Below are 16,590 nucleotides of genomic sequence, written 5' to 3' on the forward strand. Positions count from 1 at the left end.
AGCTAGGCAGCGGTCGTGGGAAATCGGAAAAGAGCGACGCTTTCGCAAGGCTGTTTGTTGTCACCTCATTGCGCCGGGACGGGACCTTGTCGCATTTCCCCCAGACAGAAAGGAGGAAGTAAGGAAGGAAGCGGGGGAGATCAAGTCATGACCGCGATGCCACACTTTTGGCCAAGTTGCAGTTCGACTTCACTGGAAGACGAAGAGGCTCCACGGTTTCATTTCTGGCTGAGGGAGGGAGGGAGGGAGACACCGAGCAGGCCAAATCGGGGCTGTGAATGCGACCAAGCTGCCCGTCACTTTTCGCGATGACATCGCCCTCGGTCGCAGAATTGGGTTTAGCGGCTAAGGGTCGTCGGTCAAGCGAATTGCCCGGTTAGGCTTTGGTAAGTACATACGCAGATAGCCTGCAGCGATGATCCTCGGCCGCCCAGCCGGCTTTTGATTCGCTGCAAAAGAAACATTTTTCTGATTGGTCCGCGGCGAGCATACATGGTACCTTTAACTATAAGTACCTACATAATGTACCTCTCAAAGAATGACCATGACTTGAAGCGCTCATCAGCGAGTCCAAGAACACACACACACACACACACACCGCGAGTCATCTATAGGAGGTATATTGTAAAATACAACTTGATATAATCGGCAATGGCGGTTGCTCTGCGAGACTGGGTGCTCGCAGTATCTACTTGGATTGCCTGCCATAGGCTCACTTTATATCGCCCAGTGCTTTTTCCTTTCCTTGGGGTGCCCCGAGAACTCCAATCATTACATTTTCTCGGCCATGATTCGGAAAATCCACCGTGAGTGCATAACTACCATATGCTGCTCAAAGAGTTGAACGGGCCTTGGCAACCTGCCCTACGAGGTAGGTCCAGCGTCTCACGACGACATCGTCTTCAGTCTGGCCCGGCAGCTATACTGCTGCAATTATTGAGTGTTGGCATATTTGTCGTTGTGCGTAGAGATGGCTCTGTAGCATGCTATTAGTTCTGTACATGCTTGCAGCAACCTCAATTCCTGGATCTACTTACCGTCCACTAGGATCGGACTGCTTCGACCAAGTAGGCGTCCATCGCATGACAGTCTCTGCGCAGTGAGGAGGGAAATGCTCGTCAAACATGCATCGGTACCAGTATCTGCATCTTCGATTAGTAATGCTCGCAGGGGGTGATGGACTAGAAAAAGCCAAGACTTACGCCTCCTTGGTATCGGGGATGTCGTTACCCCACTCGGGCTTGGGGTTCTTCATCATCTCGTCCGTTACATGTAGCGCGGCGTTGTCCTTCAGAGCGTCGATCCACCCGTAGCCCACACCATCCGAGAACTGCTCCTTTTGTCTCCAGAGAATCTCATCGGGCAGGTAGGGCTCCGTCTCGGGCTCATCAGAGGTGTCGAATGCCTTTCGCAAGATGTACTTCTCTATGCGCTCCTTTGTGATCATCTTCTCCTGGGGGTCAATGTTCATGCTGAGCTCAAGGAACTGCAATAGTGTTAGCAAACGTCAAGGCTAAATAGCAAATGCAAGCGACTAACCTCCTTGTCGAGGAAGGGAACTCGGGCCTCCAGACCCCAGGCCGATGTTGACTTGTTGGCTCGGAGACAGTCTGCAAGGTGGAGGTTCTTCACGCGACGAACAGTCTCTTCGTGGAAAGCCTTCTTTTCCGGTGCAGCGTGGAAGTACAGGTACCCGCCAAAGATTTCATCACTTCCCTCGCCACTGAGAACCATCTTGATGCCCATGGCCTTGATCTTTCTCGACAGCAGGTACATTGGCGTCGAGGCGCGGATAGTCGTCACATCATACGTCTCAAGATGGTAGATGACATCCGAAAGTGCGTTGAGGCCGTCCTCGATGGTGAAGGTCATGACGTGATGCTTCGTTCCAAGGAACTTGGCCGCCTTGAGTGCCGCCTCGTTGTCAGGCGAGCCAGGAAGGCCGATGGAGAAGGAGTTGAGCTGGGGCAAGAATGTCTGCGTCGTCAACTTGTTCTCGTCGTCGATACCGACCAGTGCCTCGCCATCCTCGGTTGTTTCTGCGTTGCCGTTGGCCAGAGCCAGCTTCTTCAATCGCTGCGTCTCGCGCTGAGCAATAGAAGCAACCAAGCTGGAGTCCAGGCCACCGGAGAGCAAGACACCATAAGGGACTTCAGCCATGAGACGCTTGCGTACAGATTTTTCCAAGCTCTCCCGGATAGCCTTGAGATCCAGGGGTGCCTCGGGGACCTTGGCGCCGTCCCACCACGTGGGCTGGAAATAGCGGGTAGTCTCGCCAGTCTTGGTATCGAATACGTGACCCGGAGGGAAAGAGCGGACCTTGTCGCAAACCGAGTGAAGGCACTTCAGCTCGGAGGCGAAGTAAGTTGCGTTGTCCTGCTGCGAAGACCAGCCTTGGTAAAAGGTGGTGATGCCGATCGGGTCTCGTGCAGCGATGGTACGGTCAAGCTTCTTGTCGTACAGAACGAACGAGAACATGCCGTCCAAGTATTTGGGCGCATCCAGGCCATACTCCAAGTACAAGGGGATAATGACTTCGCAATCCGAGGTTGTCTTGAAGGGATAGGGGGTCTTCAGGTTCTTTCGGATTAATCTGTGGTTGTAGATCTCGCCGTTGACGGCGAGAACGATGGTCTCGTCTTCGTTGGTAAGGGGCTGGGCGCCGGACTCTGGTTGCCATCTGTGAGTTTCTTGTTCGTGGGGATGGGGAAAGCACAGGGCAACTTACCAACGCCAACAATACTGAGACGCTCATGGCAGAGAACTGCAAACAAGACAGATCAGTGTGAATTCGAGGGATGGAGCGGAGGACCGGCCATACTTGTGTTGTTGCAGATCACGCTTCCACCTGGTGGGCGCCATGGTTAGTGCAAACCGCCCCTATAGCATGATGATACTAAGTGACTCACTCCAATCGGGGCCTCTGTGCCGGATTCTGTAGATGACGAGTCAATTGGACGCCCGGAACACCAGAACAAGGTGACTTACTGCTTCGCAAGCCGCAGAGCCGTGGGCTTGAACTTCTGCACCTCAGGGTGACTGCGCGCAAGACCGTGTGCGTTAGCAGGCGTTCGCGACAGAAATATTTGGCGGGGTCGTGGTGGGATGATGAAATGTAGCAATTGCCCCTCCTTCCATGTGATCAGAGGCTGGTTGATGTGGTAGGCTCACCTGTGACACGCAAATATGCCACACATTTTGACTCGTTTGCGGATTCGTATAGGCCGACTAGCTGAGGAAAGGGACAAGAGTGTCTAAGTGTTCTACGCCAGAATAAGTTGTCGAGAAGGAAAACGTGTGAGTCCTAACGAGAGCGAAAGCTGTGTGAATTGGCCCGGTCCTTAAGTTGCTGCGAGATAGTCAAGGGCCTAACAATGGATAATAAGCAGAGCCAGACCCCACGCGACCAGAGCCGGGTTCCAGGAACGCCACCGGTCTGACTGATAAGGTCAAGAGTCATATAAAAAAGCCAAAAGCCGTTTCTCGCCGCAGGTGAGTCTTGCTGCAACGGCTGGATACTTCCCCCTTGCCCTGCTGGACCCGTAGTATCGGTTTCCAGCGCCCGTCGGGCTGTTGCCAAGCTGCTACCACCCAGCTTGCCAGCCTGCCAGCGCCAGGATTACACTGTTCGCTGTGTCTCAGGAGCGTGTCGCCTTCGCCGCCGAAATCGGCCTGGCGGGATTGACTTATCAGCCTGCATCGCTAGCACCGACCTGGTTGACGGCCACCACGGTCCAGCCAAGCCACGAATTACCTAACCGTCTTGATAAGGACCTACTATGACAGTCGGCTTTTACAATGTTCAATGCTTTTTGGCCCGAACTGGGTTTGCACATCCAAACACTAAGAAGCGGGTAGCTCCACTTTCCTCCAAGTACGTGACAGCATATATGTACGACGTAGCAGCATCGCGAGGGAGGTGTAAGAAAGATGAGGTGAAAGTCATAACCATCGTGAGAACATCTCGGTGACGCTAGAGAAACTTATCTAAGCCAGACGCCCTTCTTCCATAGCTGACCCAAAGGCTGAAATGCGTCAAATTCTCCCTTCGAAGGATTTCGGCAGGGTAACTCCCCGAGTCCAAAGCAAACAATGCATCACAGGTATCGCCATCCTAAACGCCAGTCCAATATCCGGAGTCTCGAAATCTCGCATTCTCCCTTCTCCCTCGTCTTCTTTTATTTTGCCATGCCCCTCGTTTTAGTCGTGAGTGGACGTTGGTGGAGCAGCCAGCACTTCAAGATCCCGGAGCATTCTCCTTGACCACACGTCGCACGCGTCGCTCATATTCGGTTCGATCCTTCTTGAACAGGTTGTACGCTTCAGCCTGCGCGGGAGACTCGGGGTTCGGGTTGTCGAGAAGATCTTGAACGCCGAGTGCAATCTGCTTTACGGTAATCGCAGGTTTCCATCCTTCTTCTTCGTTGAGGATGGAAAGGCAGACCGTGCCCGAAGGATAGACGTTCGGGTGGAAAAGCGGCGGTGTAAACTTGCCTGTATCACAGACACCCACGTATTAGTATTTTTGCCATGCGACGGGGACCAGTAGAAAAACAGCATCGAAGAGCGTTGACTTACACTTAGGAGGCTTGGTCGGGTACTCTGAAGATGCGCCGCAGGTCAGTAGGGGATTTCGCAAAGGCCTTGACGCCCGGTTCCTGCAACATACCTTCGGGAAATGTCATGGTCATCTTGAACAAACCGCCCTCCCACAATGTCTTGTCCTTGCCCGGGATGCCACACTCCCAGACCTTCAAGTCCATGACTCCATCCTTGTTCTTGACGGGTCTGGCCCAAAAGCCGAAGGGATGATCCTTTCGCCACTGCTTCCTAGCGAACCTCCATGTTAGCGACTGCGAAGATGCCGTTGTATTTGCTTGAGATAGATCAAACGGCACAGAGAACATACCGCTCCTCCTGGAGTCTCATCTGACACAGCGCCATGGTGGAGGTTTGGTGGAAGTTGTGTGGATGGTGATGTTGTCGCAAAAAGCCGGGATCTGCAGAAAACCGAGAGAATGGAGTAAGGTTGCGAATGGAGACAAGCCGGGTCAAATGAGTGCCGCTGACTTGGCTCGGGTGCAAGGGCTGTTGAGCTGATGATGGATGGGTAAGCTCTGTTGCCCAGTGCGAAGTGCAGGCGAGGGTGACGAGGTGGTGGAAGAAGAAGAGAAGTTGTTAAAAACGCGTCGATGCCTTTCTTTATTGGTGAAGAGCAGTATTAGGCGGGCCGTCGCAATTGATTTGGAAATAATTAAGGCTCCAAGAGTTGCCTGCAGGCGGAGGAAGTCGTGATGGCTGGGCGTTTTTTTTACAGCTGGTTAGTACCGTACTTCAGTAACCTAATAAATATATGGATTGGTTGATTGAATGCAGGGACTGGTAAGGCAACCACCTGCCCTTTCAGCGTACCTGCCAATCCAATTGTTTGTGCATTGATCCTCTAGCACCTGGCCTACAGTAGGTGATCAGTGAGTGTGCTCTCGTTTCAGTTTGGCGTTAACACCGCCTACCCCTCCGGAGGGGCGGTATCTCGCTCTGCTTCTTAACCAACACTTAATTCACCTCACTCTCCATGCTGGAGACAAACACCAGTTGATCCTCAAATAGCTGTCCTTGTCTAATTCGTTTCACATTCCATATCCAGCTCTCAACGCCCAATAAAATGAAGCAATGCATATCACTTGCCATGGTCCTCTGTTTGCCGAACAGGCTCATTCATTCATTGCACACGGTAAACACCGAGCCCCTAAGGCTGGAGGGTGCGCATGGAGTGTATGCAACATGAAGTATATTTCCAGCTACATAAACTCAGCAATCAATGCTGTTTTATTGTACATCAAGCCGGTGTTCCCTGCCAACTGGTAAATCTCAAAAACTCCCCGTCCCCATACCTGCGTTTTCTTTGTTCCTGTAACGAGCGACTGCCATTTTGGCTTTTCTTATTGTTCTCAAACTCCCTCAACCTCTCCCCTTGAAACCAAACCTCTCTCTCTCTCTCTCTCACTCCCTCCTCGAATGCATTGCAATGTTCTCGTCGTAGTACAGGCTTCCCTTGCGCCTTTGGTTTAGTACCAGTTGTTGTACTGCTTCTGTCGGCGATGCTCATAGCCATAGCCTTGCTCGTAGCCGTAGCCATAGTCGTTGCCGTTGCTGCTACCATAACTTTGGCCAGGGGCGGAGGCAGGGGTGGTGGCCGCGGGAGAACTGCCCTGGGTCGTCACAGGGGCTGTCGTGGCGGCAACGGTCTCGGGGGGTGGACTGCGGGGCCTCGGGAGTCGGAGTTGCGTAAGACTCCTGGTTGGTGGCGGTCTCGGGGGAGCTGTTCGAGGTCGCAGGAGTCGTTTCAGGAGCTGACTCGGGGGTCACAGGAGTCGTGCTCGGGGTCGGGATCGGGGCTTCAGGGGTGCTTCCGGCGGGGGAACTGCTCGCGGCCGTCGCCGGAGCTGACTCAGGGGTCGACTCGGGGGTCGACGCAGGGAGGGGAGTGGTAGCGGGTGCTGGTGTAGGAATCACGGTGATTGTGCTAGTCGAGTAATGGCAGCGAGCCAGAGTACTGTACATCGGGATCGTGCAAGCACACTCGGCCATGACAAAGTTGACTGCGTTGCTGCAATCCACGTGGGCCGGTGCGGTGTAGGCAGGCTTGCTGGGGACAGTAGTAGCTTTGGGCTTACACTGAGGAAGGCCGGAGTTCATAGGCAGGGTGCACGAGCACGCAGACTGGCGCCAGTTCATTGGCAGCTTGCAGTCGACAGCGAGAGTGGGCGCGGGAGACAGGATCGTGGAAGTGGCAAGGATGAGTGCCGGGGTAGGAGTTGAGGGGCAGGAGCCGCCACAGGCTGCGAGGGTCTTGTGCTGATCCATCTTGCAGTTGGGCTGCCAGCTTTTGTACCCATTCTGGCATGCCCATTGGCCCTTGTTGGACGGATAGTCGCAGTTAACACAGATGCCATTCGGCCCGGTCAGCGAGTTTCCTGGGCCGCCGGGGCCAGTTCCGGGGCCAGTTCCGATGCTCGAGCACGGATTGACGTTTCCGCAAGACCCTGAAGATGACGACGCAACCGGTGACGATTGGCTCGTGGAACTACCACCACAGATAGCCAGGCCTGCGTTCTGGGAGAGCTTGCAGTTCGGCTGCCACCCCTTGTTGCTCTGACAGGCCAACTGACCACTGTTGCTAGCTATAACGGAAGGGTTGATCAGCGATGCTCAATGTATCACTCGCAATTCAACTTACGGTAGTCGCAGTTAACGCAGATCTGTTGTTCTCCGAGTCAGCATCGTTCCGCATGGGGTCGAGTCGGGAAATATCGAGGAAATACTTACGCCATTTGGTCCACCCATGTTGCCAGGCCCACCGGGGCCCTTTCCGAGAGAAGCGCATGGGTTCGAGCCCGTGTTCGTGTTTGTCGTTGTCGGAACGCCGGTGCTACCCCCTGGCTGCTTGGGCCGGCAGGTGCTCCAGGACCGGCAGGTGCACCACTTCCACCACAGATGGCGAGGTTTTGGTTACTCGGATAGTTGCAGTTAACAGCGCCGTTCCCAGCAGGCGCGCCCGGGCTGGCCGGAGCTCCTGGCCCAGCATGAGGCACATATCCAGAATATACGTTGCCTCCGGGGGCGGGAGCTCCTGGGCCACCAGGGCCACCCGCGGGGTGAGCACCCCCGGGCGAAGGACCCCCCAGGGGCGGGGCCACCAGGACCGCCAGGACCGCCAGGACCACCGGGACCACCGGGACCACCCGCTGGATGAGCACCCCCGGGTGAAGCACCTCCAGGGGCTTGGCCACCCGGCGCTCCGCCGCCAGATCCTCCGCCGTAGCCGTAGCCACCGCCTGGCAATGGGTTAGCCGAAACGACAATCGGTCCGAGGACGAGAGCGAAGAGGTAAATAGCGTTGTTCCTCATGATGGCGTTATTGAAAGTGAGGGACTCTGAAAATCGATATCTGCTCTGGTGAACGAAAGGGTGGGTGAAAGCAAGAAATGAATGGAAGGTTACCGCAGGAGCCAGATAAGAAACCAGGGAGGTCAGCACAAAACCAGTTGAGACAGATGCAGATGATGATGAGAAGAAACAGAAAGTCAAGGCGAGGGAAGTCAGGTCATATATAGGTCGTTGAGCCCCTATATGATCTGAGTATATCGATCTCGTCCAACCCGACAGCTGTTGCTGCCCATTTCTCCGGCTGGGGGCTCACCCAAGGCACAGACGAGGAAATAGGGGCTACAGACTGCGGGCATTGCAAAAGGTTGTGCTCTTGTCAGGCTGTTACTGACCATACTTGACAGAAGCGGTGGCGGATGTGGAGATTTCAGGGAAGGACACTACACTCCAGGCAATGTCCATCACTCTACTGCTCAGCTAAGCGAGGCTTTGGGTGTAATTCCAAAGTTTCTTCGAGCGATCGTCGTGACAGGCTTGGCGAGTGGTCGGACGCCAGGCTGATCGTCTGGCCGCAACATATCACGGTAAGCGTTAACAGGTTTTTGCCAAATTCCAGGGGGACGGTCCGTGTTGCAACGAAGAGGCTGAATGCAATATCCAGTCGCCCCCTTTTAGGGCTTTGGATGATTCAGACTAGAGCTGACGGTTCTCCTTCCCGGTGTGCTGATGTGCTGGTGCGCGGATGATCCGACTACTGGGTAAGCGTGCGCCACAGCTGAGGCCCCCTTTTTGTGTTTAGGTTCGTGCAGCATCTGCCGCTGACGACAGTTCATTTTGGACGATCCAGCAATGTATTCCTGTTGTTTCGGAGGAGCTTGTTGCTGGACATGCCTATCGGATTCCAAGGGGCCGCGATGTCGGCTCGCTCGGCTCTTAGCGAGCCTTAGCCAACAAACACTGCCACCGTTCAGCAGGCGATCTCCTGCAATGTCATTTCAATACCCAAGTCATGGCGGGAATAAGAGTTTCCGAGGGCAAATTTGTCCATTCGCATTCGCCGGCGGACATGGGACGCCATGGCAAATCTGGATATGTATAAGTATATATCACAATCCAGCATGGTGCTTCTTTCGAAATAGCAACAACCAAGAACCTCACGATCTTTACAACCATTCCACTCTCTCTTCTTGTCTTCAGCACTCTCGTTTGGAAACCACACTCGTTGAACTACACCGTCAATCGTTCAGTACTCCTTATTATCCAGTCCGGTGTTGCTTCTCTCCCTTCGCACCAGGCACCATGTCTCCGCTTAGCAAGTGCCTGAGACTGGTGGCGGTTGTGCTATCGCTATCGGCGTCAACTGTCTGGGGCCAAACGGACAGACTCGTTGTAACAGGTCGCACCTCGGGGGTCAACACTGCCACAGGCCAGAGACCTGTCAGACAGAATGTCAATACTCTTTCGGCCAGCGCCGGACCGCAATGGTAAGTGCTACAACCGCGCCAGAACCAGCAACCCTACGGCGTCTAATGCGAAGTCTACCCTAGGGATCTGTTCATCCTTGGTTTGCAGGCGTTCCAAGCCGCTTCTGAGAGCGACCAACTCTCGTACTTTGGCATCGCAGGTATGTATACCACGAAACAATCCACTGATATATAGGCCCTGACAGGGAACATATGCTGAAGACTCTCAAGGCATCCACGGCCGGCCCTATATCCCCTTCAATGGCGTGAACGCTGTCCCCGGAGGTAGCGGCGGGGGTTATTGCCCTCACGGTGTACGTTGACATGGTTCGCACCCAAATGCTGAGCGAGGATCTCTAACCGTACTACAGGAGATCATGTTTCCCGCGTGGCACCGACCTTATGTTTCTGCGTATGAGGTAAGTACACGCCAAGGTTCCAACCTCGAGACACTCTGCGGCTCAGAGCAAGCGGAGGACTGACAGGTGTAACAGCAAGTTCTCGGGACCTTCGTGACCAAGATCGCGGCGCAGTACACCGGAAGCAATGCCGCGACCTACCAAGCGGCCGCGGAGCAATGGAGAATGCCGTACTGGGACTGGGCCGCCGATGCCCAACTTCCGCCGTCTGCTTCCACCACCACCATCACCGTCAATGGACCAACTGGGCAAGTCACGATCAACAACCCCCTTTACAGCTACAAGTGGCAGAAGTTCCCGCTCAACCACGCGAACAACTACTTCCCCACCAACACCGACTACAACTGTTGGGGCTGGCCCCAGACCACCCGTCAGCCCAACAGACAGGGGGTTGATCAGCTCGCCATCGTGAACCAGCAGCTGAGCACCGACCCGAGTCCCCTCAAGGACCAAGTTGTAAGCTATACACCTCTTCCACCAAAGGCCTCGGCCTGAGCCTAACCCGATTCTTAGTATCTTGTCATGTCTTCGGTCAAGGATTTCAACACCATGGCCTCATCCGGTACTGCGGGCACGAGTTTCGAGGACCCCCATAACGATGTCCACAACAGCATGTATGCGATCATGAGCTCGCTCGACTACTCCGCCTTCGATCCCATCTTGTGAGTTATGATCGCAGCATATCCCGTGGGAGTTTATACACAGGCTGACCCAAGCTGCAGCTGGCTGCACCACACCCAAGTCGACCGCCTGGTGGCGCTCTGGCAGGCCATCAACTATAACAACACGGTCATGACAGGATCCTACCAGACGAACGGTCTGTTCGCCACGGCCGCCGGCGCGCGGATCACGGCCGACACCGACCTGAAGCCGTTCTACCGGGACGCCAACAACTTCCACACGGGACGCACCGCGTCCACGACCAAGAACTTCGGCTACTCATACCCCGAGATCAGCAACGACTGGTCCATGAGCCAGGACCAGCTGCGCACCTCCGTCATCCGCGCCGTCAACATCCTGTACGGCGACGGGTCGCTGGCCGGAAACCCGGTGTCGTCGTCCCCATCAGCATCAACGGCTACCAGCAGCCCCGCGGCAACATCCATCCAGCCGACCTCCACGCCCGTTCAGCAGCAGGCCGCTACAAGCCAAGCGGCCACGACCCCCGCCCAACAGCCAACGACGGCGGCCACCACCCCGGCAGCGCAGCCCACCACCTCGGCCGTCAGCCCTGGCTCCGGCTCCGGCGGCGGCAACACCAGCGGCTGGCCCTGGGGCTGGCCTTGGGGCTGGGGCGGATGGCAGATGTTCCAGCCGGGTCCCCCTAGTGCCCCTCCCCCTCCCCCAGCCAAAGCCGCCGCACCGCCTCCCGCCGCGAAGGGCGGACCCACGGGCAAGCGAGGAAAGCGCAGCACCTCTGGCAGCGCAGCCGCCGCGGGACAACACGCCAAACTGCACCGCCGCAAAGGGTGCGGGAAGAAGGACGTCGTCGAGTCGGCCCCCTCGCCCGTCAACAACGCCGCCGCAAGCTACGGCGAGGCCGCCGCCTACCCTACCGAGAGCCATGCCCTCGACACGACTGTGCAGCCCACTGCCGACACTAACACCACCACGCAAGCGACGGCCAATGCTACCACCACGCTGTACACGCTCGCGGTACAGGTGGAGCGATCAGACCTACCTCTTCCATGCAGCATTATCTTCGCCCTGGGCTCTCAGGTAAGCTCTTTCCACCCTACCCTCTACCGTTTTTGTGTGAATCAATGGGAAAGAAGATCTGCTAATACAGCCACCTCATTCGGCAACACAGACCGCCGGCCAGATGACTGTCCTCTCGATGCCCGCGACCGGCCTGACCCACAGCCAGATCCCCCTGAAGCGCGCCATCGACAAGCTGGGCCTGACGGACGAGATCGCCCACGACAACGGTCCCACCGCCATCACGAAGCTCACTTCCATCCTGCAGGCCACCATCAGAATGGTACGTCCCAACCCCTTTCCGTCCCTCTCTCGCCTCCCAGGCTATGCACATGCACAATATCCATAAATCCACCGAGACCCGATCCCTACTAACGCAACCCCCCCAAAAACAGGCCAACGGCACCATCGTCTCGAACCCCAAAGTCCCCAGCCTCAAGATCCAGGTCCAGATGCAGGACGTCGTGCAGGCCGAGTCCATCGACCACTTCCCCATCTACAAGGAGCCGCTCAAGGGGCCGACCCTGACCACCGACAACAGCACCTCGCCCCACGGCGCAGACATCATCGCCCTCCAAGCCCCCGCCGGGCTGAACCTCACCACGACCACGAGAGTTCCTGCCTCCTCGGCAGGTGCCGCGGCCGGGCTGAACGGTACAGCGGCCGAGAAGTAGGGAGGAAAGGGAGTGAATGTTGCATGGTATATGTGACACAGAAAGATGAGGAACAAGAGGTTGTTTTCAGGGGGACAAGAATCGACAACGACAAGAAAAAGAAAAATATATAAAAAAGAAATGGGGGACATGATTTAGGTATGGAGTTAGTTGGTTGTTGAAGTAATGCTAAAATTGGGGGTTCTTTGGGTCTCTTGGGGGGTATATATGAAGAATAAGGGGTTCACGAGGGCTGAAACCCTCCCACACAGCCAGCCCAGAGAACGAACTGGCAAGCATTTGCCATGGAAGTTGTTACTTGAAAAAAGACATATGGACTGTGTAATAATTAAACATCTGTTGACACCCGGCCCTTGGCGTGCAAAGCGTTACGAGCCGTTGCCGTCTAATGCAACTCCGAGACCAAATCTATGAGGTATCTACTTATTCTTAAATTAAGACAACACGCTGCCTGGAAAGACCGAACAAACGCTTATAATACAGCTGCCCCAACGTTTGTTTGGATGCCTACTACTCTTTTGAGCGTCAGCCACATCTCAAACACCTCCAGCTTGAGCTCTACGCGTAAGAAACCCACATAGGCTGCCAGGAACCGAAGAGCGTTGCCGGGCCACAATAGGCTGCCGTTATGTCCCCGGATCTCGTCGATCTGCTCTTCCAACACGGTGCGGGCGCAGTACCGTGCCAAGATCATGAAGTTGCGCATAGGGCCCTGTCGGGTTTGCAAGTTCTCGTCCAGACTTCGCGTCAAGTCGTTGGTCTTGAGGATGAGAAGCATGATCCGAGGGACCTGGCCCAGCAGTTGTACCAGGTCTGTGAGGAGACCGTCCTGCAAGGCATCGCCCATTGTCTTCTTCTCCCCGGTGGAACGGGGCTTCATGATTGAAGACGAAATCACGCTGTAGTCGCGGCCGGTAATGGCACTGGCGAACAGAGGAAACTGTTCCTCGTTAATCCCCGCCACTTCATGCGCATAATGCTTCATGCGGTCCATATCGCCATCAATGACGGCCAACCACATTTTGGCGTAGTTGCGCCTCAGGACTTCTGGGATATCGCGGTACAGGCCGTGGTCGTAAAGAACCACTTCGAAATTGGCACCGCCGGGACCTCGACGAGCCGTCTTGCGGATGGCAATGTTGCCCCCGTGGGGATCGCAATGAAGCGGTGCATTTTTACCAAAGATCATTTCGTTAAAGATGCGCGCCAGGGTTGCTGAGACCTCATCTCGGTCGATTCCGTTCGCGTCCATGTATTCGAGATCATCGAGACGACGTCCAGACTCATTCGCCATGACCAGGATACGCTGCTTGGCCCAAATGACTTGGGGAATCACGAGGGGTAGCTCAGAAATGTTTGCGAAATGTTCTTTGGTTTTCATAGCGTTGGCGGCCTCGAGTTGAAAGTCGAGCTCCTGGGGTAAAGATACCTCCATCTCAGAGGCCAGCCACTCCAGGTCGTATTCGGGGAACCACTTCTTCAACGTAGAGAAGGTGAACGTGGTCAGACTTGTGTCTAAGGGGGCCCACTGAGCCAGGGTTGGGTGTTGCACCTTGACAGCGACCTTTTGGCCAGTTTCTTTTATAGTAGCAAGATGCACCTGCGCCAGCGAAGCTGCGCCTATGGGTTCCGTGGAGAACTCGGAGAAGTAGTCCTCAAGATCCTCGCCCGTGTCGTCTCGGAACATCTTGGCGATCGACTCAAACGAGGAGACCGGACACCTGTCCTGCAAGGGTATAAAGGTATCGGTCCATTCGACTGGAAGCAGGTAGGTCATGGCGCTTAGGTGCTGACCCAGCTTGATGAATATGCCTCCATTCTTCTCCAGTACTTTAAATGTTCTTGAAGAGCATCTCTTGTGGCATTCGCTCAGCAATCTGCTCTTCTCGTCTTCGTCATCAATCGCATCGCGGTTCTTGAGGGTCGTTCGATAGCTGGGAGGCGGGAGCAGTTAGATCGGGGTATACTTCAAAGGAAACAAGCCTCGCACGCTTTTGGGCAAGGGAGGGGCCACTCACTCGTTAATACAGATGAACAAGGCCGATGCGACTCTGCCTGCTCGCTCTGTTGCTTCGTATCCATGTTTAATATCGTCAGTAAAGGATAGGGCGCCGACTCCGGCAGCGCCTGTTGCGGTGGCAGCCCAGAGAGTCCCCTTCGCCTTGCCATTGCGAGAACTGCGCCTGTGGCCTCCGGACGAATAGCCGGAAGAGTATTGTCGGCTGTAGGAGCGCGGTGCAGGGCGGAGTCGAGGCAGGAGCTGGTTGCGACAGCTTGAGCAAGTCCATCGAGCAGTGTTGGGGTTTGCGAAGCGGCTCAGCGCATTGATCGGAGGGGCCCTCATATTTGCAAGGGAAGCGAAAAAGGTCGTTGCGGCATTACAATCAAAAACGAAACTAGGGTGGTTGAATTACAAGAACGGCGGTCATAAATCCAAACCCATTACTATCGGACCGGGCACTCTTCTGACGGGAACAGGACGATAATCGTTTTGTTAAAGGAGCAGTAGATTGCAATGTAAAAGTGGAAACGGACAGCGGCATTGAAGGCGAACACGATACTGCCAGTATGTTCTTTTCGTTTTCGTTGGGGGAAGGCCAACCAGAAAAAAATAATCAGAGAGCGGCGGCAGCGCGGCGCCGTCATAGGGGCTCCAGTTACTACCGTCTTTCGGGAAAAACAGGGGGGTCCAGGGATCGATCGTCACTGGCAGGTACCTTATCACTCTGATGTTGCTGCTGCATGCTGCTTGCTGCTGCTGCACTGCACTGCACTGTAGACTGTAGGGATAAGTAGGTAGACTGTCAACATGAACTGTGGCTTGTTTCGACTTTCTCCAGCATTGACATGTGAGGCGGTGACAGAGCCGTACAGGGGAAGAGCCGGGTTAGTCTAGTCTAGGACTAGCTACCTAGATCAGTTTATGACCGTTCTTGGCCCGGATCAGATCACCCTCATACTTGTACGTAAGTTGATCAGTGTACCTAATAAGTAGGTAAAGTACAATGTACTGCTGATGGTTGAGTTGAGTGCCTGCTTGCAAGGATAACGCGTGGTGGGGTTGCCAGTGTCGCGCTTCCATTGATCCCGGCACGGCAAAGGGCAGGTGCTGGCCGTACAAGTACAGCGCTCTCTTCTTTATTGTACCTACCCCAAAACGCGTTGACCCGCGACGCATTCGAATCAATTAAGCTCAAAGGAAGCTTACATATTAATCCCGTTCCCTCGTCGTCCATCTCAGTCTGGTCGAATTGTCTGTCTCCCACCAAGTACGCCGACGACCAGCATTTTGCATACCTACTACAAGCCAGGTTTTGTCTTTTTTTTCTTCTTTTTTTTTGATATATTGTATTGGTCCCTTGGCTTTAGCAAAAGAGACACAATGTTGGCGACTATGCCTCATCCCACCGCCACCTTCGACTTCACGTCACCATACAAGCCCAACGTCTCCTCGCCACTATCTTCTTCACCCATCCGGGCCTCCCCCTCCCAGTCCTCTCCCTCCGCGCCCCTCTCTCCGCGCGACTCGAATCGGTGCAACTTCCAGCTTCAGTCGTCACCCATCCCCGCCCCGAAACTCTTCAAATACGCGTCGCGGCCCGCAAAGCCGAACCCGCTCCGGCAGAGCCGCGAGAACGCCCAGGAGAGCCGGCGGAGCCTCTTTCTCAAGAACGTGCGGCAGCGCCAGGACGACCGCCAGTGGGAGCGCCGTGGCGGCGACCAGGAGGTCCTCAAGCTCGAATGGTCACTTCTCGACCGCCGGCGGAGGCAGCAGAAGGAGTCCGATCTTGACGGCTTCGTGTTCGACGACGAGATCGATGAAGACATACCGAGAGACCCTGCCGCGATGGTCAATACCCCCGGAGTTGATATCGACGACATGATGCTGGATGCCATGGAGCAAGACGAGGATGCGATGCTGTCCATGTACGAAGCCGAGGCTCTTTCCACTCAGCCGCAACAACAGCAAAACCAACAAGGGGCACCCACCAGGCCCGACTCGGCATTTGTGTCCGATGATGAGGATTATGACAACATTTTCATGGACTTGCTGTCCGATCGACAACAAGAATTCAACACCTCATCACACGATTTTGCCTCTTCGGGCGAAATGGACATGTCATGAAAAAAACGTTAGCTGAAAGACGTGTACAAAACTCTGTTATAATACCCTGCGAGGAAGTAAGCATTGGCTGGCGTTTCGGTCTTCGGTTTCTGTATGGTGTTTTGGGTTTTGTTTGGAGGCCATTTTGGAGGGATATGAGGAGCACGCAGTACTATAGGCCAGGTTATATCAAGCCCCCTTGGCTGTGAGATTTCAAGGACATTGAATACCACCAATCCATGTCGCACTTTCGTCCCATGGCTTTGAATCTGCAACTGTATCCGTAGAATGGCGTCATGAGGTTCTGTACGTCCCCTTTCACTGTCAATCACCCAGGCACG

General features: G+C 55.0%; 7 protein-coding genes across 7 annotated transcripts; 3 read left to right on the top strand and 4 right to left on the bottom strand.

The window, feature by feature from the left end:
* Positions 1 to 933: 933 nt before the first annotated feature.
* On the bottom strand, positions 934 to 3,197 carry PG986_013252 (asparagine synthetase; the record flags this gene model as incomplete). The annotated part of the gene is made up of 9 exons (XM_066849474.1): positions 934 to 976; positions 1,038 to 1,142; positions 1,203 to 1,486; positions 1,540 to 2,669; positions 2,729 to 2,764; positions 2,822 to 2,848; positions 2,910 to 2,935; positions 2,989 to 3,039; positions 3,172 to 3,197. 9 exons carry the CDS (start codon positions 3,195 to 3,197, stop codon positions 934 to 936), a joined length of 1,728 nt encoding a protein of 575 aa, XP_066693617.1.
* A 1,040-nt stretch (positions 3,198 to 4,237) lies between these two features.
* Positions 4,238 to 4,944, bottom strand: PG986_013253 (ubiquitin-conjugating enzyme; the record flags this gene model as incomplete). The annotated part of the gene is made up of 4 exons (XM_066849475.1): positions 4,238 to 4,494; positions 4,579 to 4,602; positions 4,670 to 4,830; positions 4,910 to 4,944. The coding sequence occupies 4 exons, from the start codon at positions 4,942 to 4,944 to the stop codon at positions 4,238 to 4,240; spliced, it is 477 nt and encodes a 158-aa protein (XP_066693618.1).
* Positions 4,945 to 6,156: 1,212 nt separating this feature from the next.
* Positions 6,157 to 7,347, bottom strand: PG986_013254 (uncharacterized protein; the record flags this gene model as incomplete). Its single annotated transcript, XM_066849476.1, has 3 exons — positions 6,157 to 7,184; positions 7,241 to 7,262; positions 7,330 to 7,347. 3 exons carry the CDS (start codon positions 7,345 to 7,347, stop codon positions 6,157 to 6,159), a joined length of 1,068 nt encoding a protein of 355 aa, XP_066693619.1.
* Positions 7,348 to 7,586: 239 nt separating this feature from the next.
* PG986_013255 (uncharacterized protein) lies at positions 7,587 to 7,853 on the top strand (the record flags this gene model as incomplete). The annotated part of the gene is made up of 1 exon (XM_066849477.1): positions 7,587 to 7,853. The coding sequence occupies one exon, from the start codon at positions 7,587 to 7,589 to the stop codon at positions 7,851 to 7,853; it is 267 nt and encodes an 88-aa protein (XP_066693620.1).
* Positions 7,854 to 9,189: 1,336 nt separating this feature from the next.
* Positions 9,190 to 12,144, top strand: PG986_013256 (Di-copper centre-containing; the record flags this gene model as incomplete). Its single annotated transcript, XM_066849478.1, has 9 exons — positions 9,190 to 9,374; positions 9,438 to 9,514; positions 9,585 to 9,667; positions 9,725 to 9,772; positions 9,848 to 10,228; positions 10,286 to 10,434; positions 10,495 to 11,491; positions 11,583 to 11,753; positions 11,866 to 12,144. The coding sequence occupies 9 exons, from the start codon at positions 9,190 to 9,192 to the stop codon at positions 12,142 to 12,144; spliced, it is 2,370 nt and encodes a 789-aa protein (XP_066693621.1).
* A 472-nt stretch (positions 12,145 to 12,616) lies between these two features.
* PG986_013257 (aarF domain-containing kinase) lies at positions 12,617 to 14,488 on the bottom strand (the record flags this gene model as incomplete). The annotated part of the gene is made up of 2 exons (XM_066849479.1): positions 12,617 to 14,078; positions 14,163 to 14,488. The coding sequence occupies 2 exons, from the start codon at positions 14,486 to 14,488 to the stop codon at positions 12,617 to 12,619; spliced, it is 1,788 nt and encodes a 595-aa protein (XP_066693622.1).
* A 1,038-nt stretch (positions 14,489 to 15,526) lies between these two features.
* PG986_013258 (uncharacterized protein) lies at positions 15,527 to 16,270 on the top strand (the record flags this gene model as incomplete). The annotated part of the gene is made up of 1 exon (XM_066849480.1): positions 15,527 to 16,270. The coding sequence occupies one exon, from the start codon at positions 15,527 to 15,529 to the stop codon at positions 16,268 to 16,270; it is 744 nt and encodes a 247-aa protein (XP_066693623.1).
* Between the last annotated feature and the right edge of the window lie 320 nt (positions 16,271 to 16,590).

This window comes from Apiospora aurea (assembly GCF_038362705.1).
Source record: "Apiospora aurea strain CBS 24483 chromosome Unknown utg000009l_segment0_segment0, whole genome shotgun sequence".
Taxonomy (NCBI): domain Eukaryota; kingdom Fungi; phylum Ascomycota; class Sordariomycetes; order Amphisphaeriales; family Apiosporaceae; genus Apiospora; species Apiospora aurea.